We start from the raw sequence: 24,285 nt of genomic DNA on the forward strand, positions 1-24,285 counted from the left end.
CACTGCAGGGGAAGATATAATCCCCTCCGAATCGAACAGTGAGTTATAGGGTGGCCAACTCCAGTCTTCAAGGGCTATCAACAGGTCAGGTATTAGGGATATCCCTGCTTCAGCACAGGTGGCTCAGTCAGAATGACTGAACCACTGATGGAGCCACCTGTTCTGCACTGAATGGGCCACCTGTGCTGAAGCAGGGATATCCTGAAAACCTGACCTGTTCGTGGCCTTTGAGGGCTGGAGTTGGCCACTCCTGGGGTAAACGATGGCGAGCAATGCATAAAGTTACCCCTTTAGGAACGAAATCAGGATTTCAGGATATTTAGTCTCAAAACGAATTTAATTTCCATTTGGCCTAACAAGTAGGAAGTGTTAAAGGTTTTTGATCATACAATGGTGGGCAACAGGTGGCCTGGGGGATTCACCTGCAGCCCTTAACCATGTAGCATCTCAGCACAAAGGAAGTGGAGATGCTGTTGGTATTGATCGTAGCTTCTCCCTGAGCTGCCTAAGGACTGCGCTAATCACTAATTCCCAGTGTAAGGAGAGGAATGGGATAGTGAGTAAAGGGACCGGGGCTCCTTCAGCCAAACCTGACATATAGTGCCAGATCCGTCAGAGGTAGCATGCTGGAGGAAGGGAGGGCCCCTGACAGATACCCTCCAGAAGGTCCCCTCAATCCTCCGACAGCAGGTAGGCTCCTCTCGCTCTCCTCAATCTCTCTCCTTTCCACCTCAATCCCCCTCTCTCTTTCTCCCCTTCCTCTCCTCTCTTTCTCTCCCCCTTTCCTTCCTCCCCTCATCCCTTTCTATCCCCACTATCTCTCCTCCCCCCTCACCCCTCTCTCCTCTCTATTTCCTTCCCCCCTTAATCCACACCTCTCTGTCCCCTTCTCTCCTCCCTCTTTCTCTTCCCACTCTTTTTCTCCCCCCTCTTTTTCTCCCCACACTCCCTCCTTCCCCCTCAATCCCTCCCTTTCTCTCCATCCCATTTCCTCCCCCTCCTCCTCTTTTCCTCCTTCTGTCCCTCTTTTTCACCCTCTCTTTACATCCTCTTCTCTTTCCTCCCTCCTTCTGCCTCCTTCCCCTCTCTTTCCATCCTATTCTCTTTCCTCCCTCCTTCCACCTCTTTCCTCCCTCCTTCCCCCTCTTTCCTCCCTCCTTCCCCCTCTTTCCTCCCTCCTTCCCCACCTCGCCCTCTCGCCTCCCCTCCTCTCCCCTTCCCCTCCTCCCCCTCCCCTTCTCCCCTCCCCCTCTTCTTTCCGCACCCTCTCTTCTTTCCCCTCTTTTTTCCCCTTCCCGCTCCTCTCCCCCTTCCCCTCCCTCTGCCTCTCTACTTCCCTCTCCACCCCTCCCCCAGGTCGATAACTACCCCCTCCAGGCCCTTATCTCTTCCCCTCTCCCCCCCCTCTCTTCCCCCCCTCTCTTCCCCCCCCCCCCCCCCCCAGACCCATATCTCATTTTTCCACCCTCAGTGATCCATGCAGGAATTAATGAGTGGGGGGATTAACACAGGGGGGGCGGGGGGTCCTGCTCCTTTAATTTGTCCTGGATCCCAAGATTTCTGTTGGCTGCCCTGTCGCCCACCACTGATATAATACAATGAACCAAACGATCTGTGAGGAAAAGTTATGACGCCTGGACGAGCAATGGCCCTTTAAGTGGACGATCCAGGGAGGATGGAGTGAGAACACAACTGGCAAAGTGCAGACACTTTCTCTTGTCCTGATGTCAAATGCATAAAACTCTTTGCTTCAGTTTCTTCTATCTGACGCTGAGTAGAGAAGGCTAACGGCGGCTCAGAAAGGAAACCAAGTTATATTGATGCAATGAGCTGGTCCTTCTTGAAATATTGCACAAACCACACACAGGATCACATAGGGACTTAAGTGGAGACTAGGGTTGCCAGGTGGCTTCTCCGAAAATACTGGACTCAATGGTGAAAGGTGCATCAGGTCACTATGTCCAGGGAGGAAAATACCGGACACATAAATTTTTTCTGGACAGAGTATCCAAATACAGGACAGTCCAGTTCAATACCGAACACCTGGCAACCCTAGTGGAGAGAAGTAAATGCAAAACATATTCATACTTGACCCCCGGCATTGACTGTTTTGGTGCTGTACCCTCGACGCCTACCCTTCAAAAAGTAAATACATGGAGGTACAGAGCCTCGGTACTCAGAGGAACATTTTCACGTTCACGGGTTCAAAACTTGTCCATGCAAATGTTTCTTTCAACTTTAATTTTTAGCTTTTGATAGCAATGTAACACCTGAAATATAGGGCTTTAGAGCTGAATAGTAATGAGTCATCCTAAATGCACCGCAGTGTATATCTTACCAGAATTCAACCTGTGGATCAACAACACTAAGGAAATGTACTCTGTGTTTTGTGCATTTTATGGAGGGCATTACAGGCAAATATTTAAACAGTAACTCTGTGTTCTGATTAACTGATGAGACTCAACCGTACCGTGTAATTAGGCAATAGCTATTCAACAATACTCCCAGTCAGACTGGTCTTCCCAGTAGAAAACAATGAGTTTATTAAACCATGCCAAAACAAAGCCAATGAATGACTTTCAAAACATTTGTCAACTATGATAAGCGTAGGCAGAGAACGGCTTTAGTTTGCAAATGAAAGTCTATCTATAAAATCTACTAAGGGAAAGACAAACAGAAAACGTAGAGCAGGGATTTTAATTTAAAGCAGTGAAACCTTGATATGATTAATTAGATACACTTCAGACAGTTAGTGCTTGTTCAACATGTCGGTTATAAGCCACAGTGACCTCATTCCTAACACAATAGATAAAAACATTAAAAACATTTTGTTTTATGCCAACATTGCTTCTACTTACAGTAGTGTATTCCTATTACCTCGAATCACTGTGCGGCAAAGTGGTAGAAGGAGCCAATTTAAAACCGCGATCCACCCAAAAGCTATATCAGTTTTATTCATACTGTATCATGTTAATATCAGGCCCCTGAGCAGGTCCGATTCTAAGCAAAGGATAAAAAAAGGTTTCTTTAAAAAAAAATGGGTTTGGAGTGGAAATCTTCATTTTAACTTACCACTCACTTACTATTGAACACGTTTCTATCTACTAAACGAAGCATCAGATTTTTTTTTATTAACTATAACAGCTTTTTAAAGGGCAAGAAAATCTCAAGGAAGTAAAAATAACAGGCAGAAAAGACATTTTGATAAGTACGTAATGCTGCTGACCGAGTTCCAGATTGATCAAAAATCCATTTAAGCATTTGTCCAGTGAAACCATCCAGCTCTGCAGGTGCATCTTATTTTTCCCAAGCTGGCCAACATGTGAAAACTCTTCTCAGGAACATTTGGTCGGACATTGAGTGAGATCTCTTAATCCTCCATTGCCAGACACTGAAATGTGGTCACTTTCATCAGGGGCAAGCTGAAAATGTGCATTTTATTTTGGAGGAATTTGCAAGTGAAAGTAAGCTGGTATGTTTAAAAATGAAGACCTAAAAATGTTGGGCTTTTATATATCAAAAAGTCTCCCAACTCAACTGGGGCAAAACTAGGACGGGTCAAAGCCCAGGAACACTTTTTGTCTCTGTAAATCTGGTACTGTTTTTGCATCCATTTTGAAGCCTGGAGAGTTTGATACACAAACCCTTCAAAACTCTAAAGCAGGCCTGCACAACTCCAGTCCTCGAGGGCTGCAAACAGGCCAGGTTTTTAGGATTTCCCTACTTCAGCACAGCTGGTTCAATTAGTGGCTCAGTCATACTGAGCCACAATATCCTGAAAACCTGGCCTCTTTGTTGCCCTCAAGGACTGGAGTTGTGCAGGCCTGCTCTAAAGTAATTACACATTGTGATGCCAAATGCCCATCACTCATTTTTTCGAACCAAACAAAACATTGTCAAACATTCATAGGAGAAACCCTTATATGGGTCTTGAATTGGTTACTACTGAATTAGAAGGGAGTAGATGTGGGTTTCATACATTGTACAACATTAAAAATGGCACAGAGGGTATACTCCTCCTAGAATGTGTGACACGGCTGTGACCTTGTTGATCTGAGATGTCTCATGCCTGTTGAATAACTGGGCTCCGTGTACCAGCCCTCGTAAACTTTTTACAGACCATGTGACTGCGTAAGGATAAATGAATGAATGAATAACCAGATACTTGTAGGGGGGACCCCTAAACATAAACTTGATAGAAGACAGGTACCTGGTTGCAGTCACGGATGGTAACCTCACTAATAAGTGACGCTGTTGTTAACAATAACACCAGGAAGATTGAGCATAATAACACCCTATAGCGTACCAATTGTCTAAATAAAGTCCTGAACAGGAAAACATGTAGCAAGCGATTGACACTCTGAGTGCTGCACAGTCCATGCGATCCGAAGATGAGGGGTCCCCAGGTGTGCTTCCGTCCAAGAAGTAGGCTAGTAGAGAAGGAGAAAAACTGGAAGAGCACTACTGTAGGTATCAAAAAAGTAGAAAGGAGGGTGCGTATCCCATAAAAAGATTATTTATTGGTCATGGAAAAACAGGGCATTGATCGTGGAAAAACAGGGCATTGGAGAGCCCCACCTAGGCAGGGCTCGCCAATGCCCTGTTTTTCCATGACCAATAAATAATCTTTTTATGGGATACGCACCCTCCTTTCTACTTTTTTGATACCTACAGTAGTGCTCTTCCAGTTTTTCTCCTTCTCTCGTAAACTTTTTGGCTGTGGTTTTGCCAATGTGCATGACAGCAATCATTCGCTATCAATTATCATCCTGTCAGTTTGCTTAATGACTTACGTTTGCTTTGCTAGTAGAATTACAGGAAATGTTATCATTCGCTGTATTAGCCAAGCTCGACCCATTGATCCGTGAACTTAAAGCAATTTAGTCATAAAGAGAAAGCTTCCAAATTGAAGCTTACTACAGAATTATTATGGTATTATTATGGTAATGTATCTAGCAGATGGTAATAATTGTGTCCACCTGGCTCTACTGTACATCTACTGGTACTTATTACCAGTTTCTTATTTTAGAATATAGAAATGATAAAATGTTATATTGCTATATATATATATATATATATATATATATATATATATATATATATATATATATACTTTTTTTTTTGGAAATGATGCTGCTAATTATCATTGGCAGAAATGTATATTCAAAAAACATTTGACCAAATGCCACACTAAATTAAAATCCCAGATTTCCCAAGCTCTGAATTTACTGTATTTAAAAAAAAAGGTACACCACGCAAACTAAATTCAGAAATTCTATTTAGTTAGTAAAGATCTGAAGTACATTCTCTGCCTCATTTTGCGTTCGTGTCTCAGACTTCACTGAAATAGCTGTGATCCTGCTTGTGTGTCAGTCTCTACATCACTAAGGGCCGTATTTATTAGGACCCTTATTCACTTGAATGGCCGGCGTAACTTTGTTCTGGTACCGGAAGGGGTCTTATGGAATAGCAGTGCTAAGTAAACATGGGCCTTAGGCCCAGAATCATGAAATGATGTAAAATGAGAGCAAATAACGCAACGTTACCTACATCAGGAACGGACATTATTTGACTTGAGTTTCAAGCCGTATTGACAAACACATTGTATGCAAAAATAATGTCCACACAACCGCTCATAGCATAGGATTACCGTCATGTTATTTCCGGATAATGCTACATTATTGAAGTCTTTGTGTTACTTTCAGACAATGAAACACTATAGGACTTTTGGAGGAGAAGGAAATTCTGGAACAATACGTTATATGGCGCATACTTACCCGGGCGTCACTGTTAGCCACGCTGTGTAATAGGGCACACGCCTATTGCTTTTGTCCTATATCCGTGTCTGGATAGCAGTAACGCCAGGTGTCGGTATGAGTTAAACAGTAATGTTATTTTTTTACCATTAACATTAACGGAGCTTCGGCTAGCGGCTCATTTGTATATAATTTGCATATAATTTTTCCTAACGACCTTCTATATAATGCTGAGATTTTAAAGTGGACTTAACATAAGTAAATGTTATGTTACTTTCTTTAGTGAGCACAGCATTACCATTAACGTTATGTTAAATGGTTTAAACACAGTCTGGGCCTAAAAATATATATTTTTTTTTTAAGATGTGTGTTACATACAAGTTTTAAATGAGCAATCCGCCTTAACCAACCTGCTGGGTTTTTTTGTTTCACATGATTGGATCCTCAAGCTCCAGGGAACCCGCAGCTTCCAGAATCCCTCCTGGTGAAGTTACTGGTATTACTTCCTGGTTTTCAAAAGGGATTTAAATGGCCATCCAATAGGAAGCCACGACCAATGTTGCAGCTTCCTATTGGCCCAAAATTTGGCAGCAATTTTGTTTCCCTGAGGAAGATTTAAACCCAGTAACTTCAGAGTCAAGTGTCTCTTGAACCAAGGGATCCACAGAGCTGAAAATAGTAGTATATGGCTCAGGGAGGCCCCGATTTTCACCCTGTAAAAACAATGGGGGGTTAAAAAAAAACCCTGACCCATTAGGCTAATCTATCCCCTTCTGTATGTTATAATTTCATTTATGAGCGACTCTCCTGTGGGCCTAATAAAAGGTATCCCAATCAACACAACCAATATGGTAACTAGAACATTGAACTACATCATGGAGATCACTGCAAACGTGTAATTATTGTATATTTATTGTGTGCTATTAGTTCACAGATGAATATATAAGGAAGATCCCACAAGGGGAATGGCCAAAGATAATTGTAGTGGCTGATGGATCTTGTGGTGAATCCAGTTCTCTCCTGGGTGTCAGCTCGGAATACATTGTGGAATCCTGTAATGCATATGGGGCAAATGCAGCACTGGAAAGACCAGACCAGAGGCAGGTAATACAATGACTATTATTAATGTGCATAAACATTTCTGTATGGGTCACTTTATGTCTCTGGTAACAACCACAGTCTTTCTGATATTTTCTCTTGGAGGAGAAATGTCACTTAATTCATCAGAAAAAAAGTGTATGTATGTATGTATGTATGTGTGTGTGTATATATATATATATATATATACACACAGTGTTCGACAAACCTATACATTTGCACGCCCCGGGCGAGTGGATTTAACATCGTGGCGAGCTCCTATTGGCCCAAGCAGCACACGTTTGGTACTAGGTGGCGAGTAGATTTTTTTGTTTGGCGAGTAGATTTTTTGGTGATTTGTCGACCACTGTATCTATATTAGTGTTCGACAAATCATCCAACAATCTACTCGCCCAACCAAAAAATCTACTCGCCACCTAGTCCCGCCCCCAACCCCGCCCCCAACCCCACTTTAAAATAAAATATATAAATAAAATACATTTAATAAATTCCTAGTCAGAACAACATTCGTTTTTGACATAAATGTATTTATTGTATTACATTATACTACAATTAGTCCTTGTTACGTGTGTGTGTGTGTGTGTGTGTAAATGTTGGATCTAGAAATAAAAGCCAGATGTGAATGACTAGTTTCCTGAACCCCTTAACCAGTGTCTGGACGTCCCCGCTTCACAATATCTAAAGCAGCAATCCCGCCTGGGATCTTACCTGATCCGCAGTCCCTCAATGTCCAGATACCTTCATTCCAGCAATGTTATACATTGGAGGGGAGGTGTTCCCTACCTGTCTTCTGGGTTAGGGGGGTGGGGTTCCGATGTCTTCCGTGTAAAGCTTGAGTCAGATCTGGAAGAAAGCGGTATAAGTTATTTCGGTGTTGTATAGGGCAGTTAAGATATACAGGATAAATAAGATATCCAGATCCAGAGTGAGAGACAGAGAGAGTGTGGGTGAGAGAGACAGAGAGAGAGTGTGGGTGAGAGAGACAGAGAGAGAGTGTGGGTGAGAGAGACAGAGAGAGATAGTGTGGGTGAGAGACACAGAGAGAGTGTGGGGGAGAGAGACAGAGAGAGTGTGGGGGAGAGAGACAGAGAGAGTTTGGGGGAGAGAGACAGAGAGAGTTTGGGGGAGAGAGACAGAGAGAGTGTGGGGGGGAGAGACAGAGAGAGTGTAGAGGAGAGAGACAGAGAGAGTGTAGGGGAGACAGAGATAGTGTAGGGGAGAGAGACAGAGAGAGTGTAGGGGAGAGAGACAGAGAGAGTGTAGGGGAGAGAGACAGAGAGTGTAGGGGAGAGAGACAGAGAGTGTAGGGGAGAGAGACAGAGAGAGTGTAGGGGAGAGAGACAGAGAGAGTGTGGGGGAGAGAGACAGAGAGAGTGTGAGGGAGAGAGACAGAGAGAGTGTGGGGGGGAGAGACAGAGAGAGTGTGGGGGAGAGAGACAGAGAGAGTGTGGGGGGGAGAGACAGAGAGTGTGGGGGAGAGAGACAGAGAGAGTGTGGGGGAGAGAGACAGAGAGAGTGTGGGGAGAGAGACAGAGAGAGTGTGGGGGAAGAGACAGAGAGAGTGTGGGGGGAGAGACAGAGAGAGTGTGGGGGAGAGAGACAGAGAGAGTGTAGGGGAGACAGAGAGAGTGTAGGGGAGACAGAGAGAGTGTGGGGGGGAGAGACAGAGAGTGTGGGGGAGAGAGACAGAGAGAGTGTGGGGGAGAGAGACAGAGAGAGTGTGGGTGAGAGAGACAGAGAGAGTGTGGGGGAGACAGACAGAGAGAGTGTGGGGGGAGAGACAGAGAGAGTGTGGGGGGAGAGACAGAGAGAGTGTGGGGGAGAGATACAGAGAGAGTGTGGGGGAGAGAGACAGAGAGAGTGTGGGGGAGAGAGACAGAGAGAGTGTGGGGGAGAGAGACAGAGAGAGTGTGGGGGAGAGAGACAGAGAGAGTGTGGGGGAGAGAGACAGAGAGAGTGTGGGGGAGAGAGACAGAGAGAGTGTAGGGGAGAGAGACAGAGAGAGTGTAGGGGAGAGAGACAGAGAGAGTGTGGGGGAGAGAGACAGAGAGAGTGTGGGGGAGAGAGACAGAGAGTGTGGGGGAGAGAGACAGAGAGAGTGTGGGGGAGAGAGACAGAGAGAGTGTGGGGGGAGCGACAGAGAGTGTGGGGGAGAGAGACAGAGAGAGTGTGGGGGAGAGAGACAGAGAGAGTGTGGGGGAGATAGACAGAGAGAGTGTGGGGGAGAGAGACAGAGAGAGTGTGGGGGGAGAGACAGAGAGAGTGTGGGGGAGAGAGACAGAGAGAATGTGGGGGAGAGAGACAGAGAGAGTGTGGGTGAGAGAGACAGAGAGAGTGTGGGGGAGAGAGACAGAGAGAGTGTGGGGGGAGAGACAGAGAGAGTGTGGGGGGAGAGACAGAGAGAGTGTGGGGGAGAGATACAGAGAGAGTGTGGGGGAGAGAGACAGAGAGAGTGTGGGGGAGAGAGACAGAGAGTGAGAGAGTGTAGGGGAGAGAGACAGAGAGAGTGTAGGAGAGAGAGACAGAGAGAGTGTGGGGGAGATAGACAGAGAGAGTGTGGGGGAGAGAGACAGAGAGAGTGTGGGGGGAGAGACAGAGAGAGTGTGGGGGAGAGAGACAGAGAGAATGTGGGGGAGAGAGACAGAGAGAGTGTGGGTGAGAGAGACAGAGAGAGTGTGGGGGAGAGAGACAGAGAGAGTGTGGGGGGAGAGACAGAGAGAGTGTGGGGGGAGAGACAGAGAGAGTGTGGGGGAGAGATACAGAGAGAGTGTGGGGGAGAGAGACAGAGAGAGTGTGGGGGAGAGAGACAGAGAGTGTGGGGGAGAGAGACAGAGAGAGTGTGGGGGAGAGAGACAGAGAGAGTGTGGGGGGAGCGACAGAGAGTGTGGGGGAGAGAGACAGAGAGAGTGTGGGGGAGAGAGACAGAGAGAGTGTGGGAGAGAGAGACAGAGAGAGTGTGGGGGAGAGAGACAGGGAGAGTGTGGGGGAAAGAGACAGAGAGAGTGTGGGGGGGAGAGACAGAGAGAGTGTGGGGGAGAGAGACAGAGAGAGTGTAGGGGAGACAGAGAGAGTGAGAGAGTGTAGGGGAGAGAGACAGAGAGAGTGTAGGAGAGAGAGACAGAGAGAGTGTGGAGGAGATAGACAGAGAGAGTGTGGGGGAGAGAGACAGAGAGAGTGTGGGGGAGAGAGACAGAGATAGTGTGGGGGAGAGAGACAGAGAGAGTGTGGGGGAGAGAGACAGAGAGAGTGTGGGTGAGAGAGACAGAGAGAGTGTAGGGGAGACAGAGAGAGTGTAGGGGAGACAGAGAGAGTGTAGGGGAGACAGAGAGAGTGTAGGGGAGAGAGACAGAGAGAGTGTAGGAGAGTGAGACAGAGAGAGTGTGGGGGAGATAGACAGAGAGAGTGTGGGGGAGAGAGACAGAGTGTGGGGGAGAGAGACAGAGAGAATGTGGGGGAGAGAGACAGAGAGAGTGTGGGTGAGAGAGACAGAGAGAGTGTGGGGGAGAGAGACAGAGAGAGTGTGGGGGGAGAGACAGAGAGAGTGTGGGGGGAGAGACAGAGAGAGTGTGGGGGAGAGATACAGAGAGAGTGTGGGGGAGAGAGACAGAGAGAGTGTGGGGGAGAGAGACAGAGAGAGTGTGGGGGAGAGAGACAGAGAGAGTGTGGGGGAGAGAGACAGAGAGAGTGTGGGGGAGAGAGACAGAGAGAGTGTGGGGGAGAGAGACAGAGAGAGTGTAGGGGAGAGAGACAGAGAGAGTGTAGGGGAGAGAGACAGAGAGAGTGTGGGGGAGAGAGACAGAGAGAGTGTGGGGGAGAGAGACAGAGAGTGTGGGGGAGAGAGACAGAGAGAGTGTGGGGGAGAGAGACAGAGAGAGTGTGGGGGGAGCGACAGAGAGTGTGGGGGAGAGAGACAGAGAGAGTGTGGGGGAGAGAGACAGAGAGAGTGTGGGGGAGAGAGACAGAGAGAGTGTGGGGGAGAGAGACAGAGAGAGTGTGGGGGAAAGAGACAGAGAGAGTGTGGGGGGAGAGACAGAGAGAGTGTGGGGGGAGAGACAGAGAGAGTGTGGGGGAGAGAGACAGAGAGAGTGTAGGGGAGACAGAGAGAGTGAGAGAGTGTAGGGGAGAGAGACAGAGAGAGTGTAGGAGATAGAGACAGAGAGAGTGTGGGGTAGATAGACAGAGAGAGTGTGGGGGAGAGAGACAGAGAGAGTGTGGGGGGAGAGACAGAGAGAGTGTGGGGGAGAGAGACAGAGAGAGTGTAGGGGAGACAGAGAGAGTGTAGGGGAGACAGAGAGAGTGTAGGAGAGAGAGACAGAGAGAGTGTGGGGGAGATAGACAGAGAGAGTGTGGGGGAGAGAGACAGAGTGTGGGGGAGAGAGACAGAGAGAATGTGGGGGAGAGAGACAGAGAGAGTGTGGGTGAGAGAGACAGAGAGAGTGTGGGGGAGAGAGACAGAGAGAGTGTGGGGGGAGAGACAGAGAGAGTGTGGGGTGAGAGACAGAGAGAGTGTGGGGGAGAGATACAGAGAGAGTGTGGGGGAGAGAGACAGAGAGAGTGTGGGGGAGAGAGACAGAGAGAGTGTGGGGGAGAGAGACAGAGAGAGTGTGGGGGAGAGAGACAGAGAGAGTGTGGGGGAAAGAGACAGAGAGAGTGTGGGGGAGAGCGACAGAGAGAGTGTAGGGGAGACAGAGAGAGTGAGAGAGTGTAGGGGAGAGAGACAGAGAGAGTGTAGGAGAGAGAGACAGAGAGAGTGTGGGGGAGATAGACAGAGAGAGTGTGGGGGAGAGAGACAGAGAGAGTGTGGGGGAGAGAGACAGAGATAGTGTGGGGGAGAGAGACAGAGAGAGTGTGGGGGAGAGAGACAGAGAGAGTGTGGGTGAGAGAGACAGAGAGAGTGTGGGGGAGAGAGACAGAGAGAGTGTGGGGGGAGAGACAGAGAGAGTGTGGGGGGAGAGACAGAGAGAGTGTGGGGGAGAGAGACAGAGAGAGTGTGGGGGAGAGAGACAGAGAGAGTGTGGGGGAGAGAGACAGAGAGAGTGTGGGGGAGAGAGACAGAGAGAGTGTGGGGGAGGGAGACAGAGAGATTGTGGGGGAGAGAGACAGAGAGAGTGTGGGGGAGAGAGACAGGGAGAGTGTAGGGGAGAGTGTGGGGGAGAAAGACAGAGAGAGTAGAGACAGAGAGAGGAGATAGGGGGGGGACTGACTGATGGGGGGGGGGAACTGGGTGAGGAGATGGTGACTAACTAGATGACTTTGACTGACTAGGCGGGGGGGGGTGACTGATTGGGGAGTACCTCTGGTGTCACACACACACACACACACACATACACACACACACACACTCACCCATATACACACACACACACACACACACTCACCCATATACACACACACACTCACCCATATACACACACTCACCCATATACACAAACACACTCACTCTCCCATATATATACACACACACACACACACACACACACACACACACACACACACACACACACACACACACACACACACACACACACACTCTCTCTCCCATACACACACACACACACACACTCTCCCATACACACACACTCTCCCATACACACACACACACTCTCCCATACACACACACTCTCCCATACACACACACACACACACACTCTCCATACATACACACACACACACACACACACACACACACTCGCTCTCCCATACATACACACACACACTCGCTCTCCCATACACACACACACTCACTCTCCCAATCCCATACACTCGCTCTCCCATACACACTCGCTCTCCCATACACACTCGCTCTCCCATACACACACACTCTCCCATACACACACACTCTCCCATACACACACACTCTCCCATACACACACACTCTCCCATACACACACACACACACTCTCCCATACATACACACACACACACACACACACACACACAGAACACCCCCGCTACCACCTCCATAACTGCGGGCAGTGGGAGCGCCGGGGACAGGGGGTAAGGCACAGATAATACTTACTGTGTCCTCCATGGGAAAAAAAATGGCCGCTCGTTGGGGGCGGGCTCATATAGAGCCTTGCCGCGCGCCTACAAAGCCTGGGAGCGCGCGCCAATCAGCTGTCAGGTAGGGGGATTTTTTTTTTCTTCAGCGCGAGCAGGGAAATTTAAAAAAACAAACACGTCTGCTGCTTGGGCCAATATTTACTCGCCCGGAGGTTAAATCCACTCACCCCGGGCATGTAAATGTATATGATTGTCGAACACTATATATATATATATATATATATATATATATATATATATATATATATATATATATATATATATATATATATATATATACAGCATATATATATACAGCAGATATATATACAGCATATATATACAGCATATATATACAGCATATATATATATATATATATATATATATATATATATATATATCCTAATTACATCTTATCACTGCAAGAATGGAGTCATTACAACATTCTCTCCTTTGCAACATTATTTCCGTTCCTCTGGATATATATTGTGCTAAGTATCCTGCTGCCAATATTCACATTTTGATGAGATATATAAAATGTCCTTTGCATACATTGTGCCAGTGTGAAATGTGGGAAAATAGCTGCTGGCGTTTCTGATGCTGATCTCCGATCGCTGCTGCCTTAGGCATTGTGTATTGAATCGATAAAAACAAAAGAAGAAAACGATGTTAGAGGTGCAAACTTTAATACATGCCATCATTATATCACACTTAGTAAGAACTCCTTGCCTAATTTGTCCTAGAACCTAGGGGTGCTCCCCTCCAGCCCTCAAGAACCCCAACTGATCAGGTTTCCAGGATATCCCAGCTTCAGCACACATGGCTCAATTAGAGGCCTCAGTCAAAGACTGAGCCTCTGATTGAGCCACCTGTGCTGAAGCAGGGACTGATTGAGCCACCTGTGCTGTGGCCGTGATATCCTGAAACCTGAGCTTTTGATGGGGCTTGAGGACTGGAGGTAAACACACTCTTCAAATAATTTTCTGATATGAATGCATGGGTCTGGCATGTGGACCTTCTATGCTGACCATCCCCTTTCTTTGTCACGTGGGCCAATAGGAAGCCGCAATGTCATCTGTTGCAGGCTCCTATTGGTCTGCATTTTAACCCTCCATAAGGTACCAGTGGCACCTTCAAGGGTACGTATCTTTGGAACCATAGCTTCTCCGGAGCTGAAATCAACACTGCTTCCCATACTCCCTGAACATCTGGGGAAGGCAAATTATAACACCCCCCCCCCACACCCAACACACCTAAACTGTATATCTCAACCTAGGCTCCCTTACCCCTGCCTCCCATAAAATAATGTCCTCTGCCTAAATACTCCTGGGTACAAAAGGCAAATACGAAGGCAGCCCATAACCGAATTGTGCTTTTCTTCTGACATCATATGCCCTTTCCAACTATTATATATTCAACAATATTTTTAACCAAAAATTGCTTAGTATAGTCCAAAACAGAGAGAACGTTAATCTCGACAAGGCATCTGCAATATTGTTCCCTTCCCCTGGCACGTGTTTTGCACTGTGGAAATGTGGCATGTGGAAATAGAAAGGGACGAGTGGGAGGATATCTGGGAGTCGGCAGCCAAAACCTCAATTTGTACAATAACAAAAGAAAACATCTACAAAATTTTATTTCAGTGGTACCCAACTCCTCGTAGGCTGAGCCAGATCTTCCCTGGGACACCAGATACATGTTGGAGGAGGTGCGGTTCTAGGGGAGATATGGCTCACATATGGTGGACATGCCCAGCGGTTCAGAACTTTTGGGTCATGATCCAGAATATAATCCTGGAGGTTATGGAACTAAGTATTTCCCTGGACCCGCTGATCTTTGTGCTGGCCAAACCAGTAATGGATATTCTCTCCCCCATGAAGAAAGTAATATCTTTCATCCTCACCACGGCGAGATGCCCCATTGCTGTGACTTGGAGAAAAATTAACAACCTATCCAAAGAAACAGTGTACAAAAGGATAAACAAAGTCAAGTACATGGAAAAGTTGACCACCCACCTAAACCATAGGTTCTATAAAATATGGGAGCCTTGGCTCCAAAGTTAGGAAGATTAAAGGAGGTAAGGTAACAGACCCACTCACCCTATTAAGTTCCCCTCCCAACCCACGTCTCCCCATTCCTTCCCACCCTCCCCCACCTGATATTCCACTTTTTCCTTCTTATCTTCTCTATCCACTCTGTAATCACACCAGAGACTACAGTTTATAGTAGATCAATAACAAGTCACGAAGGGAATAATATGAAAACAACCAATAGATCTGGAAATACTCAACTCATATATTGATTTTATGTCTTCAATGTGAACATTGATGTCATACCAATATTTCCTGTTTTATCAGTTTCACTCTGACTTTCCCTTGGTAAACTATAATTTGTGTATGTCTCAAAAAAAACTGCAATAAAAAAGATTGAAACAAAAAAAAGAAAGTATATTTAACCTGTTCCTTGCTGCGGTGGATACACGCTAGTCTGATAACTATACAATGTGGTTGCTATCCCTACACCCAATTACTCATCTCAATATAATTGGAGATACAGTATTGCACTATTTGTGTCTTTGTTTCTCTTTTATCGATACCTGCGCTCCCCAAGTTTTCTGAAGATTTCTACATATGGAAGAATTGGGGAACAAATTTTGAAAAAGGGGTTTGGAGCTGCATGTTTCTTTTAATTTGAACCACTTATTTCACATTGTATATCACGTCCGTATTATTGTTATCACTTTTATTCACTATTAGTAATCACATATTAATATCACATTATTTAAATTAGGAGCACCCTTTACACTGTTTTGTTTTGTAACGTTAGTGCAACCTGTTGCCACGGGTTGCAATAACATTGGCTACACCTGTACCTTGTCCAGTCCCTACCCTCAAGCAGTGCAGAAGACAAATACAGTAGCTGTTGTCCGGCTACAGCTATATCCTAAGTATGAGCAACAAGAGCTTGTTCTATGTTATGGTGGATAAGAAAAATAGCCTTTCACAAAGCTACTTAACATTTAGGATGACCAAAAACAGAGAGCAGAAGTTGGCTGGTTGGTTTACATTTAGCTGAATCCAGAGGAGTCATTCTTTATGAAGAAGAACGGTGATATTAAATTTAGCTCACAACCAATGTTCCATTAGTAGTGTGTGTGGAGTGTTCTCTTTTTGTCCATACATCTGTCAATAATTTATTGGTATTATCTATCAAGAAAGTATTGTCCCATTGGTATCTCCCATAGGGGTATATCCCAGTAATTTACCATTCAATGATTGATAATGATATTATCTCCTTAGTGAATAGACTTTTTAGTGTTTATGGTGAAATCGGATGGTGTGATTTCTCAAACACTGTTGTGTAGTATCTTTTGCTAGAACTTGGTTATGGGTTGTGAATTTGGTTAAGAAAGTATAGAAAATTGGGTGGAGTGGATTAATTTGGAGAGAAACTTATTTGCAGAGGAGGACTTTTCACTCTTAGGGCAATGCCCCTCAAGTGATGATCAGACTATCCATCTTCATGGGGTTCTTCATACAAGATATCCCCCAAAAGTATTGAGTAACAAAGGAGTGAGAGGGAGTAGGTGGGATGATACCTTTTACTGGACCAACAAACTTTCTAACTTCTCAGGGGGTTACCTGATGAAGGACCCTGAGAGGTTGGAAAGCTTGTAACATATTAACTACTTGTTAATCCAGTGTGTAGGTAAGGGGGGAATGGGTGCTCAAACCTCTGGGAACCTTGTCACTCAATAATTGCTTGAAGGACTCCAAATAGACTATAGCAGAGTGGGTGTACTTTCAAATGACCTGTGAGTCACCAATATGCGCCATCAATAATAATAGAGGTGGCATACCTCAAATGATCCAGATACTGGTACTCCTACATATTCAGTCAATAATAAAGATGATCTTACCCACTCCTGCAGTCTCTGGTAGTCCACTGTGGCGTCCCAGCCGTAAGGTTAGAAATCCAGAGTAAAGAACAGAAGAAACAGCGCACTGCCAGGGAGCCAGGTGGTGTGAAAATATAAAATCCTATTTATTCAGAACAAAACAAATAAAAACATCACCCCAGGAGGGGGACAAAAACCTCCTACGCGTTTCGGACCCTTAGGCCCTTTATCAAAATATAAAATCCTATTTATTCAGAACAAAACAAATAAAAACATCACCCCAGGAGGGGGACAAAAACCTCCTACGCGTTTCGGACCCTTAGGCACTTTATCAAAATATAAAATCCTATTTATTCAGAACAAAACAAATAAAAACATCACCCCAGGAGGGGGACAAAAACCTCCTACGCGTTTCGGACCCTTAGGCCCTTTATCAAAATATAAAATCCTATTTATTCAGAACAAAACAAAGAAAAACATCACCCCAGGAGGGGGACAAAAACCTTGATAAAGGGCCTAAGGGTCCGAAACGCGTAGGAGGTTTTTGTCCCCCTCCTGGGGTGATGTTTTTATTTGTTTTGTTCTGAATAAATAGGATTTTATATTTTCACACCACCTGGCTCCCTGGCAGTGCGCTGTTTCTTCTGTTCTTTACTTGTTAATCCAATAAAAGGGATCATACCCCCTACTCCCTCTCCCTCCTTTATTACTACATGTCTACACCCAGACAAGTTTCTTTCATTACTGAGCATCACAAGCTGGGGGCGGCCCACATGCAATGTGTCTTCAAGAAGTACAGTCCAGGCTAGAAGAACATCCCAGAGAAAGGTCGGACATAGGACAAAGGGAAAGAGAGACACAGACTGGTTACTAGAAGTAACTCTTTTCAACCAGCAAAAAAAACGGAACACGTTTACCTGCTAATACTTCAGCTTTTAATACACAACAAAACTGAGTAACCTAGACTAGCTTTTTACTTTGCAGGTGTGTGAGTAAGATAATGTTAATCTTACGTGCCAACCGAAGGTTTGTATGGCGGTGATTCACAGTGCAAAGCTTTGTAAACAATCTTATTAGTAACGTCATGTCTATATGGATAGAGATTTGCTTCAAACAATGGGTTTCCCCCCCCCCAAAGGCTTTTTAGCAATGTGTGATCAAAGCAAGCTGAAAATAAACCCCCCTCTGTAATTTGTGAATAGTGAATTTATTACAGATACACTAGGCACGTCCATCGCTTCAATTAAAATAATATCGTTTTCAATGAGATGAGCCAGATTGTGGCAATGTGCATGTACATATTTTTAGCTATCATATTTTTTAATGAGAAGTAATAAGCTTGCTCTACCATAAATAACCATATCTGGTTGCACTGTATCCACTTTTGAAAGCAATAATGAGTCATTCATTTTCTAGCCACTAATTGCACTGCATCTTGTATATACTAGGAGAATATACTGGGAGAAGGAGTGGATCAGTGAGTAAAGACACTGACTGGCACTGAGCCTCAGGAACCTAAAACGTAGATTGTATCTCTACGGAGCAGGCACTGTCCTCAAAATGTCTCTGTAAAGCGCTACGTAAAACTAGCAGCGCTATACAAGAACAAATTATTATTATTACTACCATGTATGATTTCCATACAAAGGACAATACACATACAATAACTGTATTTTTTCTACATGACATGTGAAGGATCCCTGCATAGCACATTGTTGACTTTTAAAATACGTAATTGAAAGAGGCGTTCTGAAGTTTTAGAACTGAATTTGCTTAGACGTTCCTTACGTCTGCCATATTTAATTCACATTGAATTTGGATAGCAGTACTGCTTCATGGTTAATATGAGTACTGCACATAGATGCACCTCACATGTTTAGGGATTTTGAATCCTGTAGTTATAAAATAGCACAAAGCTCAGAATGGATTCCTGCAGCCAAGCACATTGATACAAAGTATAGATGGAGCTTTTGTGATGCTATAAAAATGTATTACAGCGTATCCCCGATTTTACACAGGACTCAGTGGTGCTAAATCACTGTATACTACAGAATATATGATGCATATTATTCAGAGATAGGTAGCGCTGCCGAGCACATCTACAAATGGAACAAAACAGCCCTAAAATGCTTATTTTAACCAGATAAAAGTACTTTTTTCTGTAAACATGGAGGCCTAATCATACGGCATAGAAATTCCCTGCCTAGGAGATTGTTGCATGTCTGAGAAAATAAATAGTGGGGATAGGGGAAAGGGAACAAATGCTCTTGCAACAGCCTAAGGCTGCGCTTATAGTGCCGGCATCAGTAACGCGACGTCGCGTCAAAACAAAGCATTGGCGCCGTCACGTGCGCTTATAGTAAGCGCGACGGCTTGGTTGCGATCGCTGGAAGTCACCTCAATTTGATTTTTCCAGCGACCGCAGCCTGACGTCGCCGTCACTATAAGCGCCGCCAAATAGTGAGTGATAAGGTGCTAGGAGCGTATGGCATAAAGAACAATAACTTTACAGAGCTCTGTCACGAAAATGACAGAAATAAGTATAAGTAATGTCATTTTCCAATAAAGCAAGTAAATGAGGCTGAGTGCGGGATGTGGATAATAGCATACAACGTCTCCAGGGAATTTTCATTTAAAACAATATATTTTCTTTCCGTTTAATCGGGTTTTGGGTTTACTGTAAATGAATGGTATGATATGCCCTTAATACAGATGGCCGTTTCATTTCCCTTATCCTGTTACTATGCATTGCGTTTCTGTTCTAAATACATTACATGCTCATTTCTTCTATGCCTTCCACCTTTGATGATGCTTTTTGCTTAAATAATAACACATTTATTATAACTCGCCAATGTAGAGCTGTTTAATACATAATTTCACAGTTACTGTAATAAACTTCTTCTCACTGATTAACAAAAAATTACTGAGTTGTACACGGAATTAAATGTACAAAGCTAATGAGAAATATTAGTGTTTAGTGATAACAATTCAAATGTGCTCTACAGATAATATTGAGTGTTGATTTGACATGTAGTAATGCTTAAAATTATTTCTTAATTGGTTTCCATTGAAAAAGTATAGTTCCTGTTCCACTAAAAAGTTACTATGTTTGAATTTTTGGGACAGCAAAGGGTCTTTTCCTTAGATGTTATTTTCCCAATTTCTGCAGGTACCAACCCCAGAGATTCGAGCTCACCACCTGTACTTTGATCTATCGGCTTATGGAATAGATGTCCCCAGTGCTGGAAAAGAAGCCACACAGAGCCACCCGTCCGTAATAAAGCCAGGTTTTCATCTGAAGATCTATGGGACTTTCCGCAATCGGTACATGGCCTTGACATGCTCAGCTTCAGATGCCAAAGTAGTTCGATTCCTACGGCATACGCCTAATTCCTCGGTAAGTATAACGTTAGGCTGACAGAGGAAAAATAAAAAAGCCAGGGAAATGCTTTAATTGCCATTAAAAGTAATATTCAGTATTGAATGTTGGAGTGTGCACATTCATAGTTGCCTATGTACAGGTATCAATGCATAGAAACGTGCGTTTAGATGCACTGCTCCGTTTTTTGGAGCATAGCTGCAGCATATTTAAGAACCGTTTCTGACATCTGTTGCAGAATTTTAAACTTGCACCACTTCTGATATGGATGATTTTCTGGGGAAAATAAAGGGGGAAACAATGGCGCAGTGAGACGCAGAATATGATACATCTCATTATAATCTGAGCACCATGTAACTCTCCCAAACTCCTCCTACTAACTCTCCCCAAGGTGCAAGCTGGGACAGACAGGACAATATTGGAGCAAAATACTTTGATACATAGGGGCTGGGTGAAAAAGTCTGGTTTTGTGCAACATAGAACCCATAGTTGAAAAAGTACATCTCACCATCTTCAACTGGAAGTGCAACAACCAAAGACACCCAATCACATATCAATGCACACTCTTAAAAGACAGGGATCTTGTGCAAAAAGTCAAAGAACACCTCCAATAATGTCTGCAAAGGAGAGGTTTTTATGGAAAGCCAATAAATATGCAGCCAGTATATTGACATCACTTCCTAACATCTTCCTGAAGAATCATTTTCCCAGGGATTGTCAGAACTTCTTTTCTGTATATGAATAAAAACCATTTATAGCATAGTCGTTCCTATAAATATAGTGTAATTTATAGGGGGTGTTACCACAGTGGTCATATGTCCTGAAGTTCCCTGATTTGGGAGAAATCATTTTTAATTAGTCCTTTGTTTGTGATAAAGAACAATCTTTCATGGAAGTCACGGTGCGTACCGGTGATCTCAGTACAATGCGCAAGGGGAACACATTACAAATCGAAACACAGACACATAAATCCAATATAAATATCCCACTGCATATATCCCAAATTCAGCACGAGACTGAATACTTCTTTATTTCAATAGAAAAGCCTTAAAAACATCAGAATATTTTGTGTCATTTCACGACACTGAATTGTAATTCCTTGTTTTCCTTGTTCTGTTTTATTTGTCTCTCTATTCGCAACGACAACGAGGAGGTAACAGTAACGTTGTAATCAGTGCGAGTCTGCACATAATCAGGATCTCTGCTCTCTACAAGTGCAATTTTAAAGCTGCAGTTCAGTCAATATCCTGCATGTGTGTTTTTTTAATAAATCAGTTCTGTAGTAAGAAAAAATACTTTTAGCATTATCTGTTTTAAAAAACAACAACTTTGAAAGACCAATTTTCTTGTATTCTATTTTAACAGCCATTTGCTAAGGCACTGCCCCTTCATGTCCTGTCACAAGCCCTGGCACACCCCTTTGTCAGCCCTGCCCTCCCTCTAGCACATGTCAGTGCAGGAGTGCTCATGAATATTCATGAGCTTCCACTGAGAGACAGAAGCAGAAGAAAAACAGATCCCTTCACTAATTATGTCACCAAATTTCGCCTATCAATACATGGAGAACGAATTGACCTGCAGCTATACAGTTCTTTAGGTAATTAGAGATTGCCCACATTAAACTATTGAAGTAAAAAAATAAAAAAAATAAAAAAAAAAGACTGATCTGCAGCTTTAAATATTGATGCGCTGTTCTTGGGAAGGGGAGTCAAAATATGGAATGTAATTTCCATGGAGACTGTGATGGCAGATATAATAGATCTCTTTAAGAGCAGGTTAGACTTCTTTTTTTAAAGGATAGTAACGATAGACCAGGGTATACCAAATAAGCTAAACATAGGAACATGTTGATTTGGTGAGAAATCTGATTGTCATCACGTGGTTCAGGAAATCATTTATTTGTGCTTTCTCTGGATCAAAAGAACCATAAATATAGGCAGAGTATCTAAGTCGATTCAGTTTAACAAAGATGAAATATTGATGGATGTGTCTTTTCCTCAACCTCATCTACTATGTATCGTAACTATGTAAAGTGTTGTTGTTTTGCAGAGTAAGTTTTGTTTGCTTGGTCCTACATTGAATGAATACACCTTCCTTTGCCAGAAGGGGTTGATGCATGGCATGCTCTATGATTTAACCATGTATCACTTTGTATGTGCTCTATATGTATCATGGGAGTGTTATTACATGTTGCTGTGAGCTACAGACTGCCAATAAAACCTGACTAACCGTATATCTCAAGGGGTTCATTCTTTAAAATATTTTATAAAGAGACAAAACCTTGAAAAAATTCCTACTACGATCTGGCAACACATTGTAAGCCTTCAAGCTAAAAATAACAAGAAGACATGCAAAGCATTAAAAGGTCATTGAAGGGAAATATGTGTTTTATGTAAAATTGTTTATGAAATACTGCATCTTGTTATCAAGTAAAATGCTTTTTGAGGGGAGAAGTGATAATAAGGCCACAGTCTCCATTGTAAAATATATATGAAATATTCCTTAATCCCTTCAGTGACAGTGACAAATTGAAAGTACACACACAGGTAACACCTGTGTTACTGTGACATACAGTGTGTACTTTGTGTTCCATTTTCAACATGCATTTCATAGATTATATTTGCAATATAATTTCCTAACTATAAATCACTATGCTTTGTTTAAAAATAAATGTCATATTCCTGTGTTTATTTCTTTGTTGTCATTACTGCTTCAATGAAATCACGTACCTAGGAATAGTGGTGAGTCATCGGCATAAATAGCATGGATTTAGTTACTAACCTGCATGTCCATCGGGTTACCAAGTTAGCACTAGAGAGGTACAGCTATGTATTCTGCGGTAACCCATAAACCGCCACGGCAAAGAACTAATAACATATGAACCACTACTTTTTAATATGTGTCCTTGTAAAAAATGGTGGAATATGCATTTAATTAGGCAGCAAAACTCCATGGTTTTCTAGAAGAGGAAATCTGTTCTCACACATCTAGCTCAGGAATAAGAACATTACTTTTGCAATGTGTAAACGCAATTTGAAGCCCAGTGTTACAAAGTCCCATTGTCAACCTTTTGAGGCCACTGACTCATTGAGTGTGCACAATACCTTGTATAATATAAGAAAAATATTATTAATGATAATATTAAACCACAAGTATTTGGCAGAAAGCCCAAAGTGAAGGAGTTCAGGTAATTTGTGTCATCTTGATGCCCTATCTAAGCTAAAGTTTTCTATTCAGATGTTTAAAATGTGACCGCTTTGTTTTACAAATCAATAAACAATGGTGGTGTATAATATAAAGAGCCAAATATACTCATAAGCATGTGGATAAGAATAAGCATATATACTGCTGGTATTAAACACAGACCCCCAAGTTCTAACCCCAGAACCTACCACAGTATGTGTGTGTGTGTGTGTGTGTGTGTGTGTGTGTGTATATATATATATATATATATATATATACAGTGTTCGACAAACCTATACATTTGCACGCCCTGGGCGAGTGGATTTAACATCATGGCGAGCTCCTATTGGCCCAAGCAGCACACGTGTGGTACTAGGTGGCGAGTAGATTTTTTGGTGATTTGTCGACAAATATATATATATATATATATATATATATATATATATATACTAGCTCAGGGGGGCGCAAACTTTTTACCCTGCGCCCCCCTACTGGCGGTCCCCTCACTCCCGCGCCCCCCTAACCCCCACTCACCTGCGCTCCGGCGTCATGACGTCACATTGCCATAGCAACGTGATGTCACATGACCTCGCAGCATAATTTTTGACGCCGCGTTGCCATGGCGACGCAGGAAGGAAGCCGCCGGAGCCTAGGTAAGTGAAGGTTTACAGAGGCCCTGCAGCTCCCCGGGCACTTAATTTAAGTGCCTTCGGGAAGCGCGCGGGGCCTCGGTAAACCCCGCACCCCCCTCCCCCCCCGCCGACAGTCTCGCGCCCCCCAGTTTGCGCACCGCTGTACTAGCTGATATACCCGGCGTTGCCCGTAAAACTAGCAGCGCTATACAAGAACATGCTGCTATTATTATTATCGAATGTGTCCCGGGAGACATTGCAAACACAATACACAGAGAGACATTTAAATCGGCAGG

General features: G+C 43.9%; 1 protein-coding gene across 2 annotated transcripts in view; it reads left to right on the top strand.

The window, feature by feature from the left end:
- The window catches only part of LOC142469954 (uncharacterized), a 35,264-nt gene that overhangs the window by 9,528 nt on the left and 1,451 nt on the right, over positions 1-24,285 (top strand). Inside the window, exons 2-3 of one of the 2 annotated variants that reach the window (XM_075576749.1) lie at positions 6,684-6,860; positions 19,965-20,192. In XM_075576749.1, coding sequence (XP_075432864.1) covers positions 6,684-6,860; positions 19,965-20,192 — 405 coding nt within the window. The remainder of the gene's footprint in view (positions 1-6,683; positions 6,861-19,964; positions 20,193-24,285) is intronic. The other variant, XM_075576750.1, reaches the window with a different exon arrangement.

Source organism: Ascaphus truei, chromosome 19, assembly GCF_040206685.1.
Source record: "Ascaphus truei isolate aAscTru1 chromosome 19, aAscTru1.hap1, whole genome shotgun sequence".
Lineage (NCBI taxonomy): Eukaryota > Metazoa > Chordata > Amphibia > Anura > Ascaphidae > Ascaphus > Ascaphus truei.